We start from the raw sequence: 20,877 nt of genomic DNA, 5'->3' as shown, positions 1-20,877 counted from the left end.
GAAATAATTATTAATTAGTTCTAAATAATTAATTTAATTTAAAAATATATATTTTTTTAGTATTTTATATTGAACCATAACTAACACATTTTAATACTGTATTTATTAAAACGTTTTAATAATAATAATAATAAAATTGTCAGAAATAAATAATTAGTTCTAAATAATTAATTTAAGAATATTTTTTTACATAGTATTTCATATTGAAAAATAACTAACACATTTTACTATAAAATTTAAAAATATTAAAATATAATAACTTTAAAATTTATGCTAAAAATTTGTTTTCTACTTTTAATAAGAAATAATATATATAAATATTATCATTTATAAAGGCTAAAAAATAAAATAAAATATTTGATTATTTTTTTTGAAAATTGGTGGGAATTTATTAGGGAGCTTTTTTCCTTGTGGAGTGCCCCAACTCTATTTATGTAATATTTAGTTAATATTATTATTATTATTTTTAAAGCACATAACTAACAAATTTTAATATAAAGTTTAAAAATATTAAAATATAATTATTTTAAAATTTATGCTAAAAATCTTAGTTTTCGACTTTTAATAAGAAATAAAATATATATTATCTTTTATAAACAGCTATAAATAAAATAAAATATCATTAATTTTTTTGAAAATTTGGTGGGAATTTATTTTTTAGCTTGTGGAGTGCCCTAACTAGTGTAAATAATGTTAAATTGATGTAATTAAGCATTTTTATCTATTTATTTTCTATACATAAGCTATTAATTTATATTAAAACTAATTTAATATTTATTTTTTTGTTTAATATAAAATTTTACATAATTGAAAAAAATTTTCGGCGCCTTCGGCGCCGAAAATTAGTAGGGGGCCCCCTAACTTTCTGGCTTCAGGCCAGGGGGGGTAAAAGCCAAAATTTCTCGATCTCAGGGGGGGGGGTAAGACGTCTTACCCCCCCCCCCTACCCCCCCCCCCCCCTTTAGCAACCCTGCTATAGATAGTTATAGATAAATGATATTATTATAGATAACATTCAAGAAATTTACAAAATATTTGCTGACAAAAACTAAATGTTTGTCAGAAAAGTTTATCGATTTGTCCCAAATTTACTTAATTATATTCAAATAATATATAACATAAACTACATTATTCATCATTATTTAGTTAAATGTTGTTTCTATGTTTATTTAGGCGATTGACATATATTAAGAATTATTATTAAATAAATATATTTTTTTCTCTAAGTTTTCTCTGTAAATGATTAAAAATGATTAAAAACTTTATTAAATTAAATTCATAGATATTAAATACATCAAATAGCTATTGCCAAACATTGTACAATATATTTAATCAATACTTAACTATTTAATAAATACATATATTATTTGTACAAATTATAAAAGATTGTGTTATTTTGTTATAATTAGTTAAAACTTATTTGTATTTCAATACTAACACTAAATCATATTGTTATAATTGATTATAAAACCGATTAAAGTAAATACAAGTGTATTAACAAATGTATAGTTAAATTACATTATACAGTACTACTGTATCATATTATGATATATATTATATATTATATAATAGTTTAATAATATTTCTGTTGACTTTTGCTAATTTTTCTTTCAAACAGAGGGCTGTAATGTTGTAAAATTGAATTGCATTGCAATGAACGTTGCGATAGCACTGTAAGCCTTACAGTGTAAGGGAACGGTCCATCAGTTGAATGCAATTCACATTTCATGAGTAGTGTTTGTCTGCATTTAAAGGGGACGACCGGTATTACGACAGCAAAGTTTGAGACAAGTTTTGTATTGCAGTTGTTGTTGTTGTTAATCATTTTTTATAGTCAACCTGTGCTTTGATTATCAAGTTTAAGGAACTGTTGGATCATAACTCAAGTCAGATATAACTAGAGTTTTGTTTCATTTTTTAATCATTTCATTGATTACTCGTTCAATATATTAATGTTTGATTAAATCATTTTGTTGTTCACATTACTTATATATTTGCTAATTAGTAAGTATTGTCTTAAATGTTATTTGAAAATATTAAATTTGAAAAAACTATTTAAAAATAATTTCCCACAAACTTTTCAAAGCTGTCATCAATTATGAGTATATTGTAAACGGTATACAAAATGTTTGACTGAGTTTTTCTTATAAAAACTTTTTTGTTGTAAACTACTGTATAGTCATAGTGTACGGGCACTGACCAGCAAACTGTGCTATTCTCTCTTCATACCATTCCCTTTCCAATTTTCTTTCCTCAATATATATATATATATATATATATATATATTCACTGTCCATACACCTGTGTTTTGATATATTCAAAATATACTGCTTTCTCTCTTTCTTTCTCCCTCTCCTTAAAAACTCCCGGTGCCTCATAATATTGTACAGTATATAGCTTTAGGTCTTAAACAGCCCACAATGTATTAGACAATAACCAATTTCTTTGAAACTGTTGACTGCATACCTGTGCTATTACTGTACACAAACTATACACTGGAGTGCCTCTCAAATAATGTCTGATAATGTCTGAGACTAACAAATTACAAACAGTTTGTTACTGTTTTCTCGCGCTTTTTCTCTTAATTTAATATAATATACAATACAAACATACCGTATAATAATATTATATATACTGTATATAAGCATATATTTAATTTTGTTATATCATTGCCTCTAAATATACAACAATTTTTGAACATTAAAAATATATGAAATCTTAATTTTATTCAATAGTTATTCAACTTATTTTGTATGAAATTTTATTATTATTTTATTATCTTGTTTATAATTATTTTAGTTAATAATATTATTTTGTATTTTATTCAATATAACTCAATAACATACAACCCTTATTAAATTATTTTATTTATTTTATTCATAAATTTATATTAATTTTTACACCAATATTAAATAAAATACATTATATTATTAATTATATGTTTAAATAATTTGTTATTTGTATTGCAATTGTATTATATAATACAATAGTCTGTGTTGTATTATATGAATACTCGGTTCAAAATACAATTAATTTATTTAAAATATAAAAGATTTTTAAATGAAACCATTTTTTATCGCAATGCATGATCGCATAAATAGCGAAAAATTATGTAATGTATCAATAATAATGTATATTACAGTAATAATTTAGTATTTTTACTTATAATTTATAAGTCAATCAAAAAGCTAATTACAAAAACTTGTTTCACTGCTATTCTTGGAGTTTATTTTAAACTAAATACTGTATAATATTTATAATATTTTTACGCAAAGAATGGGATAAACGAATAAATATAAGATTTATTTTATTGTATTTGCAATACAATATTAAATATAATATTTTATTATATTTATATAATGGTAAAAAACAAATATATTTACACGTTAGCACTTAAAAAATAAAAACACAAGTAATGCACGTTTTATTTAACAAAACACGATTTGAATATATTTTAGATAATAATAACAATAAATACTATAAAACAAAGGAAATTGTGATTTTATAAAATTAATAAAAATGAGTGTTTGTGTCACTTATATACAGTATATATATATATATATACTGTACCTTAATTCCGGTACATTATTGTAATCCAATTCAAGTGATCTAATTTCGTAGCGATTGTTAACTTGTGTTATATAATTATATTATAATAAACAATTACAGATACTCTGAAAAATACACTATATTTTCAAACTATTTTTCAATAATATAATTGTTTTGAGTTTTTATTTATCACTTTTAATAGAATAACTATACTATCTAATAGTACAATATTTATTTTATTAATTATATAAATCAGAATATATAATTTGAATATATAAATAATAAAACAATTGAAATTGATTATAATAATTAATTTTATATTTATTTTTTATATCATAGCCGACTGTGCCATATATAATATCAACTTATTTACGATCATAAGTGATAGTTGAATTAAATGACAATATGTTTATATTATAAAAATATTGACTAAATTAATAATCAATTCATCGATTAATAGCAATAACATTAATAACACAAGTTTTTACGGAAGTTGTTGATTGTCGGCATTAAGTATTAATTTAACATTAATTATATCGTAAATTATGAGAAAAAATAATTCATGTCTAAAAAATGTTTTTAAAACAAAAATTTAATAGAAATTTATTATTAGTTTTTGTTATACTCGACCATTAAAGCTAAGAATTGTTTATATTAAATGTGATAATTTTTATGAACACAATAAATGTAAAATATTGCAATTTTAATGTCTTATTTATTTTTTAATTGTGTAATAATAAAATAATAGACAATGTATTATACAATCAAATATTAATGTCTTTATAATCAAAGAGTTTGTCATTTATCAGTAATAACAACAATAGTGCTAATAATAATAATAATAATAATCAAAATATTTTATGTGAAAACATTTAGTTATTAAAAGTTGTGTGAATTGGGATTTTTTATGCAATAAATTGATTAATATATAGACAATGGGTTCGAGTATATCGAGTGGAAAGCATTCATTGTTGGACTCATTGCCGACTTCTAATAATTTACATATAGTTATGTTGGGCTTAGACTCGGCCGGTAAGACAACAGCACTGTATCGACTCAAGTTTGACCAATATTTAAATACTGTTCCCACAATTGGATTTAATTGTGAAAAAGTCAGAGCACATAGTGGTAAAGCTAAGGTATGTTTTTTTGAAAATTACATTTATTTCACTCATGCATTTATATAATACTCATCCCATTTTTAATTAACTAAAATTTTATTTTGATAATTTTAATATATTAACGGTAGTTATTTATTTATATTATTTATGATAATCAGTTATAAATTTGAATTGAAATATGTACAAATAATTAATTAAATAGTATTTCAAAGTTTACATATAACTTTAATCGTTTTATTGTACAATTTTAGTTTATTTTTGCCCAAATATGTATCTAATATTAATTTGATTTTTTAAGAATATTATTTAATTATCTTTTTAAATATATTTATGTTTATGTTGACTACAATGTGTTAATTTTTAAAAAATTAACAAAAATTCAAGACTCGATACATTTAAATTACAAATTATTAGTATTTTTTGTTATTTTCATTCATAACACAGAAAACCTATTATTCATATTAAAAAATTATTATTATTAGTCTATTTATTTAACGCCTTTAGTTTTTTGTTTGTTTATTATATTTAAATTTAATGATATTTTGGATTTAAATGAGAATTTATTCGATAACATTTTGTAAATTATTTTTTTACATTTTATTTAATATTCATAATTAAGTTTACAATAAATCATAGTTTTGAAATATTTTAAGTAAATTAATTTGATGTATTTACGATCTACTTATAGTTAACATACATTTTAAATGTTTTATTAATTAAGATTTTAAAATTTAACAAAACTATTATTTAAAAAACATTTATAAAGTATAATCACTTGAAGTGAAAGATTAATAAAAATTACTCGCAATGATTGTGTTTGGATTTATATAATACTTATTGTGATATAATATCGATAACTCCAATGGTCTTTATTATAGTTTAAAAGACTGTTTTTGGCGTCAAATTTCAAGACACTTAAGATTATATTTCAGTGCTTTTCATATGTCTCTGGTTTTATGTGCCTTTATTTTTAGCTTTTCAATGATAGACCAGTGGTTTTCTCGGTTCACTTAAATCATTGGTTCCCACACTTAATCATTGGTCTACAAATAACAGTAACACACACTTACTGTACCAGTTCACTAAACCATATTTTTTATAACTGGACAAAGAGAGAGAGAGAGAGAGAGAGAGAGAGAGAGAGAGAGAGAGAGATGGTTTGTCTAGATTTTTTTGTATACAACTATTTGTAATTATATTTTTCTTATTGATTAATTAAAATATCATAGTAAATTTAATACAGTATTGTCATAAGTAAAATTTTTATTAATTAGTTTTTTATTAAATTGCATATTTTATAAATTTCAAATATAGTATTATTTTAATAAAATTTTAATTTGTTTTTTAATTTAATTTTAATAATTAGATAAAATTTGCAGAATTTTTGTTTGAACACTTGTTAGACATTTGTTTAATTATCTGTTTATCACAAATATACTAATTATTAAATATAATATTACCGGTAAAAGAGTAAATGAAATGAGATTATATAAAAATAAAAATATGGTATAAAATATAATATTATACAGTACTATAAATTTAAATACACATTATATTAATGTTTTGTTGACTTTTGACTTGTTTTTCTAGTTTTATATTCAAAATGCATTTCAAATATCATTAACATTCTGACGGTTCAGTTCCTCATTCAATACATACTACTGAACTATCCATTCATTAATATTATTAGATATTTCTATTATAAACTTAAAAATGTAAATATTGTGAATATATATATACTTTAAATATATATTGTATCGGTATATATCCTGACAAATAAATTTATTAACTTTTATTGTAATATACTGTGTATTACTGTATAACCATTAATATAATTGTAACAATGGTCAATAATGCACCTGAACTAATAAATGCTTTATTTTTAAAAATATATTTCAATTGAACGACAATCATCATAAAAATGTCTATTTATTTCAAATGTCCTAAAATATTAAAAAAGACAAAAATGGCAAAATAATGATTTTTATATAATAAATTTATTTTTTATATTTTTATTTACTGAAAATAAAAAATAAAAAATAATAATCTATCATATAATGTAAAGACCATTTCAAATATTCTATAAACAAAAATTATTTAGTTTTTATTGAGAAAATAGTTTTAAAATAAAGTTCAAAGTTTTTTTAAATCACACAACTTTGGTTTGTTTTGAGGAAATGACTAAAAAATATATATTTATTTTTTACAAATACCAATCTTCTTGTTGTATAAACACTCAAAAGGGGATTACAAGTTAGGAATGTCTACAAAAAGTGGTTATATTTTTATAATGTATTATTATTATGAAATAGTACTTTAAAATAGTTTGTGACTTTTGACATGTTATTCATGTATATCTGATATATTGTGATATCTAATATATTGTTACAAACATTTTATAGTGACCTAAAATAAAAAATATATAATATAATAATTAATAAGTTACTTATAAATTAATATTAATATAGTAAAACAATTCACATGAATTACATGAGTCATTCATAATGAGTCACATTTTATAAATATAATAAAATAATTTTAAACTTTCCGATAATTTTTTTCTGTAACTTAAAAAAATAGTTTAAAACTATAAAAACTAAAATTTCTTTGTCTATTGTAAAAACAATTTGTAATGTAGTATAACTACAGTATTATATAATAATATATGTACTACTAGTATATACGGTAGACTGAGACTATAGATTATATATTTATATTAATACTTTAGTCTGCATAACTGTTGAAAACTTATAATACAGTAGATATTTATGAGAGAAATTACTTGACTTTGACTTTGATTTTGAACAAAACTGCTATTTATATACAAATAATCAGAAATATAATGAAAAGCTATATAATAATGTTTAGAACTGAATGTGATGTTAATAATATTGATTCCTAGTATTTGCCAATTGAATACTTATTATTTTATACTGTATATGGTTTTTGTAAATTAAATGCCATTTTATTTGCGAAAAATAAGAAATTCAAGGAATCATAATAAATAAAACTTGAAATAAATATTGAATGAATTAGAAAAACATTTGCGGATATAACAAACATTTTAATATTAAATAAACTTCAATATTGTTAGCCATATATTAGTAATACAATAACTATTACAACAATTTTCGAGCAAATGTTTTCTGTCTTTTCGTTTACAATAATAAACAAAACAAATGTTTTATTTATAATTTCTTATCTCAATCTCTCATCTGACAATGTTTTCATATATATATCTTATAGTAGAGTATAGTATGTTTAAGATTTATTTTAAAACTATTTGTGTTCACAAAATGGGTGAAAATATCAAAAATAGCATAAAATAATTGAATTATTTTGGATAAATTAACAATAAATTCAATCAACCGGATAATCACATGTTTACAATTTAATAAATTTCCTCTAATTTTCCCCTTACTCTTAATTATTCAATACTTTTATTGATAGAAATGATAATTTTATGATCAAAAGTACTTTAATATAATAATATAAATTATAATATAATAGTATTATAATAGGAAAATAATTTTATGATTGCTATAATTAAATCTATAAATGTCGAAATTATTAAATTATAACTTTTGAATAAATACATTTTATATTAGACGAAAAATATTTCATAATTTTAAAATTATTTATTGTAGAAAAGTATTAATGTTATTAATAATTAAATTTGTATTCAAGGTGTTTGGTTAAAATTATTTATGTAAAAAGTAAATGCTTTGTTTAATTATGAACTAATAATTTATTTTTGAATTATATATAAGTATATTTTTATAACTTAAATTTATTATTTATTTTACTTAAGATATTAATTTTTATAATTTAATTATTATAAGTTTAAAATATTTGTCATTTAAAGGGTACATCATTTCTTATATGGGATATCGGAGGTCAGGACAAATTGAGACCCCTATGGCGCTCATATACCCGCTGTACGGATGGTATAGTTTTTGTGGTCGACTCAGTCGATGACGAGAGGATGGAAGAGGCGAAGATAGAGCTCTTGAGGACCGCTAAGTCACCGGAAAATTCATGCGTTCCTATACTAGTCTTAGCAAATGTAAGTCAAATGCATTGTTATTATAATCGTTAATAAATATAACCCATTCGTTAGTTAATTATAATATTTTTCAATCATTTATTACAAATTTACACCAAACCCAACCCCGCCCTACATTGAACTAAATACAGTATAAAGTTTAACCTTATGTTTCAACAAATGTAATGAGAAATGTCCCATAGTTTCAAGTTTTTGATTGCTATATAAACAATATTATGACCAAACCTTTAAACACCTCCTCAGCCTCTGTTTTATTCAAAAGGTTAATCATGAGACCTGATTCAGGAGTTAATAATAACTTAAGTTTTTGTTTAAAGTTAGTACAAAAAGTTAGATATTATTGACTTTTTGTTTTAATTTAAAAATATTGGGATAAATATTTATTTTAAAACGTATATCAAATTGTTTTTATTTTATTTATTTCTATATTATTTTGTTTTTATATAACTTAAAACTAATATTAAAAAATGAAATGACTTGATAATTGATAAATATGTTATTTTAATTAAATATAATTAAGTAATTATATTTTATATGATATATAGAAACAAGACCTCCCCGGAGCCAAAGACCCCCAAGAAGTGGCCCAAATGTTGGGTCTAAGCGAACAATTATCTCAACATCAATGGCACGTTCAACCTGCCTGTGCTATCATTGGTGAGGGTCTCGATGAGGGACTCGAAATTTTGTATGAAATGATAGCAAAAAAAAGACGATTAGCCAAAATGGAGAAAAAATTAAAACGATAACCAATTTTGTCAAGACATTCATATATTTAAAGATATATCACATAAAATTATGATATATTTTAATTATGTGACACTTATTTTATATTATAAATACCATTAGATTTAAATATATTTATTAATTCAGAAAATGTGATATTTTGTAATATTTGATGTTCCTTACATTTTATTGCTAAATTGCATAATATAAATATTGCAATAAATTGTATATTATTTGAAAAATAAAAATTATTATCATTTTATTATTAGAGATTGTATTATTCGTAAAATTTTGGTCTATTTTGAAATATGCATTATTCTAATGATTGTGACATAAATATAGCATTACAGTAGAAAATAGTATTTAAATATTCCATTTAATAATTCATTAATAATTTTTTTATTTACAAAAAAATGATAAATAGATATCAATCTGCGATTAAATTGATTAATATACTATATATTGAAACTTGTATTAATAATAATAACAATTAGCAGATTTTAAAATTAAATAATACAATTGTAAACTTTATTTGAGTCAATGTTAGGATACATTATTATATAAATGTAGGCATACACCTGTGTGTGTATATATATATGTATGTTGGCAGTGGCGCCCAGTGATGGGCGATCTATTAGCATTGGTTTCAATATAATAAAACAATTTTCTGAAATATAAATCAAAATATAATAAATAAAAACTATATATATATATATATATATACATATACAGTCAGTGAAAAAATTAAAGAATAATTTTTTAGTATAACTCAATAATGCTAAATTTTATTTAGTACCAGTTTTATACAATGGGAACAATTATATAGACTTTTCCACAAAATAGTATAATCATATTAGAGAAGAGAAAGTTGTATCTTAAAAACTATGAGATATTTAAAATATGTAAATAACTGATTATTATTAATCAAGGATTAATAATATATGCAATTTTAATATCATTTCGTAGTTTACGAATAAATGACTTATTGTAATAAAAATAGAATTTAAAAATACAATTAATGGATAATTATATATAATAAAGTTTATTAGTCATAACATTAGAATTTGTGTTTTATATCAATCAAACTAATATTATTAGTAAACTATTAACTTATATTATAATTGCATTTATTAATGTATTTATAGATATGATCTCTTGGTTTTTCAAGATATAATAAGTCTCCCTTTAATATGACCATGCTATTATCTTATAAAACAATAAAATCAATGTAATAGTTCCATAAAACATTAGTATCAAATAAAATTAGTTATTTTGTTATTATCATTACCGCTAAGTTATACACAAAAACCGTTAATATTCATCAATTTTGTCATTTGACTGTATATTAAAATATAAATTTATGTATTCAATAATAATGTGGTTTTTTAGATAAGTGTTCCAAAATTCATTGTGAAATATAAATTAAGAGAAAACTAATTATATAAATGTTTATATAATAATAAATATTTTTTAAATATAATAATTTGCTACAAAAGTAGCTGTAGTTTGTAATTAATTTTTTTTTTGTAGAATTAGAATATTTCAACAATTGATATTTTTAACATTTAAAAATATTTCAAAATGATATCAAAAATTCCTTCATATCCTAACGGGAAAAGAGCGAAATAATTTACACAATTTTTTTTTGTAAATTTAAGTTAAATAATTGAATTAAATAGCATATAAATAATTTATATAAATTATAATAAATATAAAATGTGTACTGCATTTTCATTATTTAAAGTAATTAAAGTGTTGCTCTCGATTATCGCAAATTTATTTTATAAATATTTAGTGAAAATTCACATATTGTATAACACATGTGTAAAATTTGAAACAATTGGAGGACAACACAATCAAAAAGATAGTAAAAAGTAAATTATTGTTAATTCATTTAACAGTATTAACTCATCCAATCATTTGCGTCTCTGTTTAATCTTTGGTTTCTTCTCAAACCCATTGGTTTCTTCAATGAGTTGTTCCAAACTATGCGGTGGTATTGTCGACATCGGAACAGATTTACTCTTCATTTTCGACGCCTGTTTTTCGGACACCCAGACGTCGGGCAGTCTATTAAGTAAACAAAAAAATTATTAAATAATTGCAATTCATATAATCAGTTTGATTAATGTTTTAAAACTGTTTTTCATCATTTTTAATATAAATATTTATTAATAATAATTTATTATTTATGGATCACTTGAAAATATAAATCATTGAATAGCAATTAAAGTTAAATATACAAATATTCATTATTGCACTAATATTGTTGTATATTATAACTTATATACTAAGAAATAATATGTATGTTAAGTATCGTATAATTAATTTATAATAAATTTGAAAATTGAGACAAATCTTGTAACCAAATGACTTACATATTATTTGGTTCCCAATTTAACAGTACATTCACTTCTCCGCTATCATTCTCACGACGAGCGATGACCTAATCATATCATTTAAAATTATAATCAGTTTTTATTAAAAATATGTTTCGATAAATAATATATAAATTTATTTAAATCATTCAAAATCTCAAAATACAACAATTTTTTTATATAAATATATTTTAAACGTTGACTTACTTTGCTATGAAAAGTAATTGTCGGCTGATTTCCATTAATATCGAGACCAGTCTTACGGTTCAATTGAATCAAACCATATCTCACTCTTTCCATAACACTTTCGTCAAAGAAATCTTCACTACATTTAACTAATTGTTTAAGAAATTTAGAGTATTGTTAATAAATTGATTAAAATTTATATAATTATGTGAAGACATACCGTAAAAACATTTTCGTTTCAGTCTTGTGGCTGACTTTCGGCGTTTAAGTATTTTATTGGGCGTACCATTGGAGCCATTAATGGATGCCGAGTAATGATGACAAGTATTGTTATTGTTAGAGTCCAGAGACGATGATTTACAGTTGACACTACTGGCAGTGGCGGCACCGGCAGACATCGTGGCCCGGGATGTCTGCTGTATATGCAACTCAAATGGCGTCAACTTTTGTTGTATAGAGTGCACACAATTACTACTATTACTACTACTAATATCACTAGAAGAAGGTGCGGCACAACACGACTGTTTGGACACTTGTGCGGCGCTAGCATTTGCCGGACAACATGACGTACAGCATCCATCTGAAGACCAATTGCTGGACGCATACTCCACGGGCTTAAAGTGTGAGTTCACGTGCCTTTCGAGTGCCGACTGTACTTTGAACCGTTGGCCACAGCCCTCAACAATACATTTGAAAGGTCGCGGACCTGAATGTTGCTCTAAGACATGTCGTTCCAACCAATTCCTTGAAAGAGATGCCTTTCCATACACTTTACAGCCTTCCCAAAGGCAGACATAGTGTTGAGTCTTGAGTGAGTAATTGTCTGATTTGTCAGAAGTGGTCGACTTATGGCCCGATTTGTTGCACTTGAGTTCTCTCCAATTATGTCTTTGTTGTTGATAGGGCTGCAACTGGACGTGTATTTCTCTGATATGATCGACCAGATCGTCATAACTTCCGGGCCAATCGCAATGAGTCCATTTGCACACAAAACTCACCGAAGTTGAGTCAATAATGTGATCATCGGTGCTGTCCTGTGTGTGACTGTTGGCGCAACTATTGCTGCCATCAGTGCTGACCGTGTCGTCGGTCGCGTCATTAATGGCATCGATGGCAATGGCAGTGTCCACATGAATGTCGGCACTATCGGTGACATCACATCCACTGTCGCTCTGATTGCTATTGACTTCTTCGCTACAATCGGTGACAATCTCTTCGCCGGAACAATCAGTGATAATCTCTTCATGGATGTAGTCGACGACAGTGGTCTCCATCAATAGCATTGTATGTCTATGTCTTGAGCTCTCACTCACTCTCCCTCTATGTCTCTCTCAGTCACTCTCTCTCTCTCTCTCTCTTTCTCTCTCTCTCTTCACTCTCAATACAAACACAGCGAAGACCACAAAGTTTTTGTGTTTCACTTTAAATGCCATTCATTCACAACAATAACGTCCTAAACATAAACATAAATTACAACATACAGTATGTTTGGAAAATAATGCAACAGTTATATAGTTGTATTGCATTCATATGATAGTATGTAGTAATGGCTTGACTTCAATCATATGCTGTACTATAATAAACATAGAGAACACTCCCCTAAAACTATGAGTTGACTGTTATGTCTATAAGTGCTATATATTGTATGTTTTACTCTCAAACAGTGTATTGTCTCTCCAGTGAACTGTTGGTGAACTGTATATGTGTTGTAAACAGTGTTGTTGTATACGTGAACTCTATAGCGTACACTCTATAGCGTACACTATATTTAAATCCTATACTACGGTAATAGTTGTACTCTCTTTCTCTCTATAATATCAGTCAATGTCTGCCTCCCTGTCCTCTAAAATTCAATCGCTATAACTTCTCTTAACTAAAGAGCCCCACAATAAAGAGGCACATATTTGAGTGCTTTAAACTTTAAAACCCTCTCTAATGTATTTCTAATGTTTTAGCAATTTATGTAATATTTCAACAAATGTCCAAATTTTACAATTTTTATTATCATTCAAACATTGGTTTAAATGTTAGCGCACTATACAGTACTATACTATACTGTACTATAATTTAGTTTATTTAACTTATTTTATTTATTGCAAGCTATACTGTACTGTACTATAAAGCATAGTACAGTACAATATTGTATGCAATATAATAATATGATTTATTAATAAATGTTATGTATTTCTCTATAATATTAATATTGACTTTCAATTGGAGACAATAATTTTATAAAACATGTTACTAATTTTTTTTATTACACTATATCACAAATTATGTATTATAACCTATAGTTTATATTATAGTTATAACTTATAAAATATAAATATAAATATATATTTTAAGATAGATATTGTTAGACATTGTAAATAACATAAACATTGTTATATACAGTATAATACATTATAACGTTAAGCTCTTCTAAACTTTTTAAATAAACATTTAATTTATTAAATAATTAAATAAAATTTATTTGTTATTTAATATAAATGTCTTGTCTGTTGTATTTTCGGATAAATTTTAAAATTTACAATCGGATAGTGTATTAAAATTTTTAATTTAAAAACTAGAATAAGTCTGAACAAGTAATCTCTTATCTTTAAAATGAACATGGACAATTTTAATATTAAATGTTTAAATTAATAATTTAAATATAGATAATATTAAACTGACCATTATTGTAATTCGTCATTATTGATTAATTGTAAAGTTAACTAGATAATAGCATCGACATAGAATAGTTGACTATTATCTAGTTAATTTTACAATTAATAAAAAAATGATCAATTACAATAATGTTGAGTTTAATATTATCTATAATAATGTGATTGGTCATTTTTATATTGAATTTATGGTTTATCATATATTTAATATAAACTAATAAGTCGAGTATTTATCTAATCTAATACTCTCCCAAATGACTACACCATAAACCATACACTGTGTTATACTGATATCCAATACTGAATCTAATTGTTATTTTAGATTATTTTCTACAAATTAATACAATGTATGCATCAGTTATATAATTACTTTTAAAATGTTAAAATACTCTATTAGAATACATACAGATTATACATCATGTGGTTAACCATTAATATGTTAATAATTAAAATAAGTATATCTTAATATTTAATTGATATTTATTATTATTATATTATAATAGTATTGAATATTATAACAATAATTGTTATTACTATTGATATATCTTTTGTTTTTATTTATAAAATATCTTGATATATACCTATAAAATCTGTATATAATTTCAATTAGTTATAACTTCACACAATATCTGATTACATACCTGTCCTCATAGTCCTCACATATGGTTTTGATGCTATGGTTAATATAATATTCAACTTTAATACAGCGGACAAAATATATTGAATGTCTAAATGCTATATATATTATTTGATTGAGACATAAATTATTGTTGATTTAAAATTACTTATTTTAACAATAAATTTAGTTAAATGGTATTCAAATATATATTCTATAAATAGCAATGTTTTTATGATTTAATAAATAAAACAATATATAAATTTTAAAATAAAATTCTTGACATCACATTTGTCACAACAATATTTAAATAATTTTAACTAAATATCACAATTTCATAAACATATTAAATACTAAATGTAAGGATGAGTTAGAGATATGAGTATAAGATTAAAGAGTTATAACATAAAAATAATGAAAAATAAAAATTATTTTTGTTATTATTTTTACTGCAATTCGTTTTAATTTATTTCCTTGAAAATCAACATTCAAAGAGTTTTTAACTCTACTATTATATAATTACTTTATATGTAAAATATGCAAAAATAAAAGTTGCTTAAAATTATATTAAATAAACAATTAAAAAAATGTTTTGATAACACTATTTTATAATAAAAATATATTTAAATGTATAAAATTATATCATAATTTTTAATAATTTTAAAGCTCTTGTGTTTTCAGATAAATCTATTTTCAAATAAAAAGTATAAACCATATACTGGTAGTTATTGTTATAAAAGTTTAGTAAACTAATTTTCAAATAAAAACTTTTTAAAATATGCTCCCATTTAATAAATTAAATAGCATATATTAAATTACTGAAAACATTATTCATTCAGGTATATATATTCAGTATATATATATAATTAAATAACAAAAATAAATAATAGAAAAATCAAAATAATAATAAATATAACATTATGTAAAATATAATGTATATATACAGTAATTAATAATATTTTGTAGTAAAAAAGCGTAGGATTTAGAAATATACCAATTATGAAAATCTATAAAACAAATATAGAATATATGCTAAATCATAGTGTTATATAAATGTTATATTATAACAATATTAATTAAAATAAATATTGGTTACTATTTTTAGGATATTTATATACTGTAAATTGTCTATCTCAATTAATAATAATACAATAAAAATTTTCTGAATGATATTTATACAGTTTCTCTAAAATACCAAAAATACAAACAAAATTAATTATTTATTTGTGATTTAATCAAAATTTTAGATCTAGACAAGCATAATATAAAATTATTATGGTCTATTGCATATGTATAGAATATTTAATTATTTTGATTTTAAATATACTGTATATAATTTATCAATTGTAGAAATTATAGAAATTATATATACGGTATATTCAAAATCAAATTTTGATAGATTTAAATCATTCGGTTTTGGTTTTGGATAAAAGTTACAACAATTATCTGACTTTAAGATTATTGTTTGCATTAAATTTTGAATTTGATAACACATTTGAATTTATAAAAATTATTGACAAAATGGTCTAGTCTAGTTATTTTATAAAAATTATATGAAAAATTATCAACCTTGGTCAAACCAAAGTTTAAGCAAAATAAAAAATTAGTTAATTATATTTAATAAACTACAAAATATAACCAGATATCTGGCTATTTTAGTTTTTAAAAATATAATATAATAATTAAATAAAAATATAATATGACATAGTTCTCGTTTAGATAGTATAAATCAATTGCTTTATTAATTAATACTACATTATGCAACTGCACTTATACTGTACTTATTAGACAAAAAATTAATAGATGTACATAAATTTAGTTGACCTAGCTTAAAACTTTTATACATATTTAATATAAACCACTACTTTTTTGTCAATTATTCGATAACACTAAAGTAAGTAATAAGTTTTAATTTTATTGAATTTTTTCAATTGTTATACATTTTTATATTATATGGACTACGTAAATAAAATTAACAAAATTAACAAAATTCAAGAATTAATTAATTAAATTAATTATCATTTGAAAAATATTGTTTTAATGTGTTTTATTTAAATTACTTGATAAAAATAAATATTTTAAAAATCTATATAACAATATTTATTAATTATATAATTTAAATGTCGAATTTATTTTATTAGTAGTAAACGTAATGCGAAACTGTATGTATACCTACAAAACATTAACTGATACAATACAAGTAATTTATATAATTTAACTCAAATTTAGATTGCATTTGTGGTCAAATTAATGGTTTACTTATAAAAAAAATTGTGTTAAACAAGCATTGATTTAAAGTTACAGTGAAAGCAGTAAACATTTGTAAATAATTAATAAATAAATTACAAAATCTTTTTATAAATTGCTATGAATTTGAATTATTACATAGAAAATAGATGCTGTTGTTATAGATTGTTAATTTATTTTATTGTCTAATTGTGTTAATAACAAAAAAAACTTTAATTTGTAATAATTTACTGTTTAAACAAATAATAAAAAAATAACTTTACTAAATGAGAAACTGAAACTTATATTGTAAATGCTTATTATATTAATTATAAATTATTATTTATATTATCTGTATTATATTACTTTTTTTGACCATTTTCTGTCATATTCTGTAAATACAATAATACAAATATAAACTATAAAGTAGTAGACCGATAGTTATTAGTTATTTATAATATAAAGTTTGTATTTATAAGGTATAAAATATATATTTATTAATGTTTTATGATCTAATCAAATTACTAAATTTTAAATATTCAAATCAATATATAACAAATGTTTGATTGAGAAACAAGTTTAATATGTCTGTGTGTCAAACAATTTAATTATTTGTCAGTTATTCATACATATCTGATCCAAAACACCGTTACGCAACTCATACCACTCCCGCAAATGTCATTGTAGTCTAAAATATACGTACATAACATCTATGATAACATAGCATACCTGTAATGGCAAAGCACTACACGTAATATAATACGACAATTGATCTAATAGTTAGCTCTGGACTATAAAAATGAAATCAAATTTGTAAAACACTATTATTTTGTCTGTAGTTATATAAGACAACATTAATAGATATATCAATGAATTTTGTGATTACATTTTAAACTTTATTGACTAATATATTATATAATTTTTTTACTTTTCTTAACAATAGTATCTTATAATATCTTTTAAATTTTTATAAATATTAAAAAAAAAAAATATTTTGCTGTTTCAGTTATTCTTAAAACTAAAAATATTTGTTTTATATTTGAGACAGTATTTTGTGCTAATTTATTTTTCTTTAAAATATTATCCCATTTTTGTTTGTGTAATTTTGATAAATTAAATTAATTTTTATTTAAAAATGAAATTCACTTTAAAAAATAATATAATTTTAAGTTATAATTTTGCTTTTACATCATTTTTATTAATATTATTATCGTTTTGGTCATCAGTGTCCACTTATTCATTAAATAATGACATATTATTTAATGATGACTCTAATATTTTAAATCATTTATCTCCTGTAAGTTTTAATTTTTGTTTAAATATTTAAATGTTTCAATTTATTTTAATTTTTAATATTCAATTTCATTATAACAATCTATATATTAAATTTAATTATTAAATTATAAATAAAATATATATATATATTGATTTAATTAAAATGTATATAATTAGAGAAATTATTATAGTTTTTATGTAAAATTTATTCAATAAATAGTATTATTATTAGTGTTAGCAAAAAAGAGAAATTTATAAAATAATAGAGAAATTTCTAGAAAGTTTCTAAAAGAAATTTCTATCTATGGGATCCCCATGTTAATTTTGTTTTCTGGATATATATTATTATGTAACAATACATTGGTTTTACAAGTAATAATTAAATATTAATATTAATATTTTTATTATTAATTAAAATAAAAATTAATTAATTTAATTATCTTAAATTTTTATATATATAATAAAATGATTATTAAAATTTTAGAAAACTGATTATTATTAAATAATTATAATTATTTTACATATAGGTATCGCATTTTGTATAGTAGTGTATAGTGTAATGTTATATGAATAGTAGTATTGTCTCATTATTTATATATTATTTCAATAGCTATAAATATGGGGATCCCATAGTATAACAATAAAGTTAAATTTCTATAGAAATTTATTCCTGAGAAATTTTCTAGAAACTTTCTCAGTGAAATTTATTAGAAACTTTCTATTTGCCCATCTCTAATTATTATTAATTATTATTTAAACAGTCAATAGACAACAACTATCATAATTTATGGAAAACTAGCCATAAAATACCGAAAATTGCTTTAATAAGTCGGATACCATTTAAATATATTAATAAAAATGATGCAAATTTTCGGAATTGGATTAAATCTCATAAAAGACAAATGTATGTAAGAATTTGTTTACTAATTACAGTAAATTATATTTTATAATTTGTTTATATTAAATTATTTTTAAATTTTACACTATAATACAATAATTTATATTTTAATTTTTACTAAAAAAAGTTTGAATATTAATGTCAAATTCTGAATATAATATAATTATTTATAATTGTTTATAATTTTACTAATCAGTGTTTTAGAGTTTCTTAACAATAAATTTTTTTATTTAATTAATATTTATATACTGTTTATATATATATTATATTTGTTTAATAAAATTAAACTATATATTTATATTATATTATTTAAAAATAATTTATATTAATATATATATAATTGTTTTTATATTGTATGCTTTAAATAACACTTTAAAAACTAAATTAAATTCATAAATAGATAAATATTCTAAATTAAATTTTGTTATGGAATTTTTTATTTTTATGCATTTCTAAATTATCTATAAATATTAAAAACTAATTATACATTTTAAACATTATATACATTATATACAAGATATATCAGATTATTATCAGTTAATTTTAATAATGATTATTATTAACTTATTTAAAAATACAAGAATTTCAAACTAAGCCGTAGATATAAAATTTCTATTGTATTTTGGAGTTTATGTCATAAGATAATATAAATTAAAATTGTAAAATATTTGTTATAATTAGACAGATATATAAAATTAATTATATATTTCAATTAAAACTTTATAATGTATTTTATACTATATTTAGAGTATATTTATATATAAAATAATCAAAATTTAAATAATTTCATAAGTATTATTTCGTAACATTAAAAATTTAATCATAATTTTCTAAATAATATTTGTTAGACACGAAATCTTTTAATTATAATATTTAGGCAATAATTTCAATGTAGTTTTAGAGAGCAAAAAGACATTAGTTTTTAAATATTTTTATGTAATTTTTATAATAATTTATATTAAAAAATTAGAAATTTTTCACTAGTTAATTATAAAAATATATTATTTGATAATATTAGTTTATATATAAAGCAATATTTGAGCTAATAATATAAAAGCTTTGAGTAAATAATTGAGTAATACAGTATGAATTCAATTATGTATTTATTGTGGTATATATTTAGCTAAATAATTAAATATTAATTGTTAGTTTCATAAAGTTTTTATAATAAAA

General features: G+C 21.7%; 2 protein-coding genes across 2 annotated transcripts; one reads left to right on the top strand and one right to left on the bottom strand.

Annotated features, from left to right (window-relative positions):
- The first annotated feature begins 4,484 nt into the window (after positions 1-4,484).
- Positions 4,485-9,485, top strand: LOC128957368 (ADP-ribosylation factor-like protein 4C). Its single transcript, XM_054303114.1, has 3 exons — positions 4,485-4,688; positions 8,536-8,736; positions 9,282-9,485. Exons 1-3 carry the CDS (start codon positions 4,485-4,487, stop codon positions 9,483-9,485), a joined length of 609 nt encoding a protein of 202 aa, XP_054159089.1.
- Positions 9,486-11,157: 1,672 nt separating this feature from the next.
- Positions 11,158-13,613, bottom strand: LOC128957579 (zinc finger protein AEBP2-like). Its single transcript, XM_054303369.1, has 4 exons — positions 12,247-13,613; positions 12,048-12,175; positions 11,841-11,908; positions 11,158-11,532 (listed from the first exon to the last, which is right to left on the bottom strand). The coding sequence occupies exons 1-4, from the start codon at positions 13,307-13,309 to the stop codon at positions 11,379-11,381; spliced, it is 1,413 nt and encodes a 470-aa protein (XP_054159344.1). The 5' UTR covers positions 13,310-13,613; the 3' UTR covers positions 11,158-11,378.
- Between the last annotated feature and the right edge of the window lie 7,264 nt (positions 13,614-20,877).

This window comes from Oppia nitens, unplaced genomic scaffold (genome assembly GCF_028296485.1).
Source record: "Oppia nitens isolate AA-2021 unplaced genomic scaffold, nextdenovo-longstitch-racon4-pilon3 scaffold3_pilon_pilon_pilon, whole genome shotgun sequence".
Taxonomy (NCBI): domain Eukaryota; kingdom Metazoa; phylum Arthropoda; class Arachnida; order Sarcoptiformes; family Oppiidae; genus Oppia; species Oppia nitens.
This window is presented reverse-complemented; position numbering and strand designations above follow the sequence as displayed.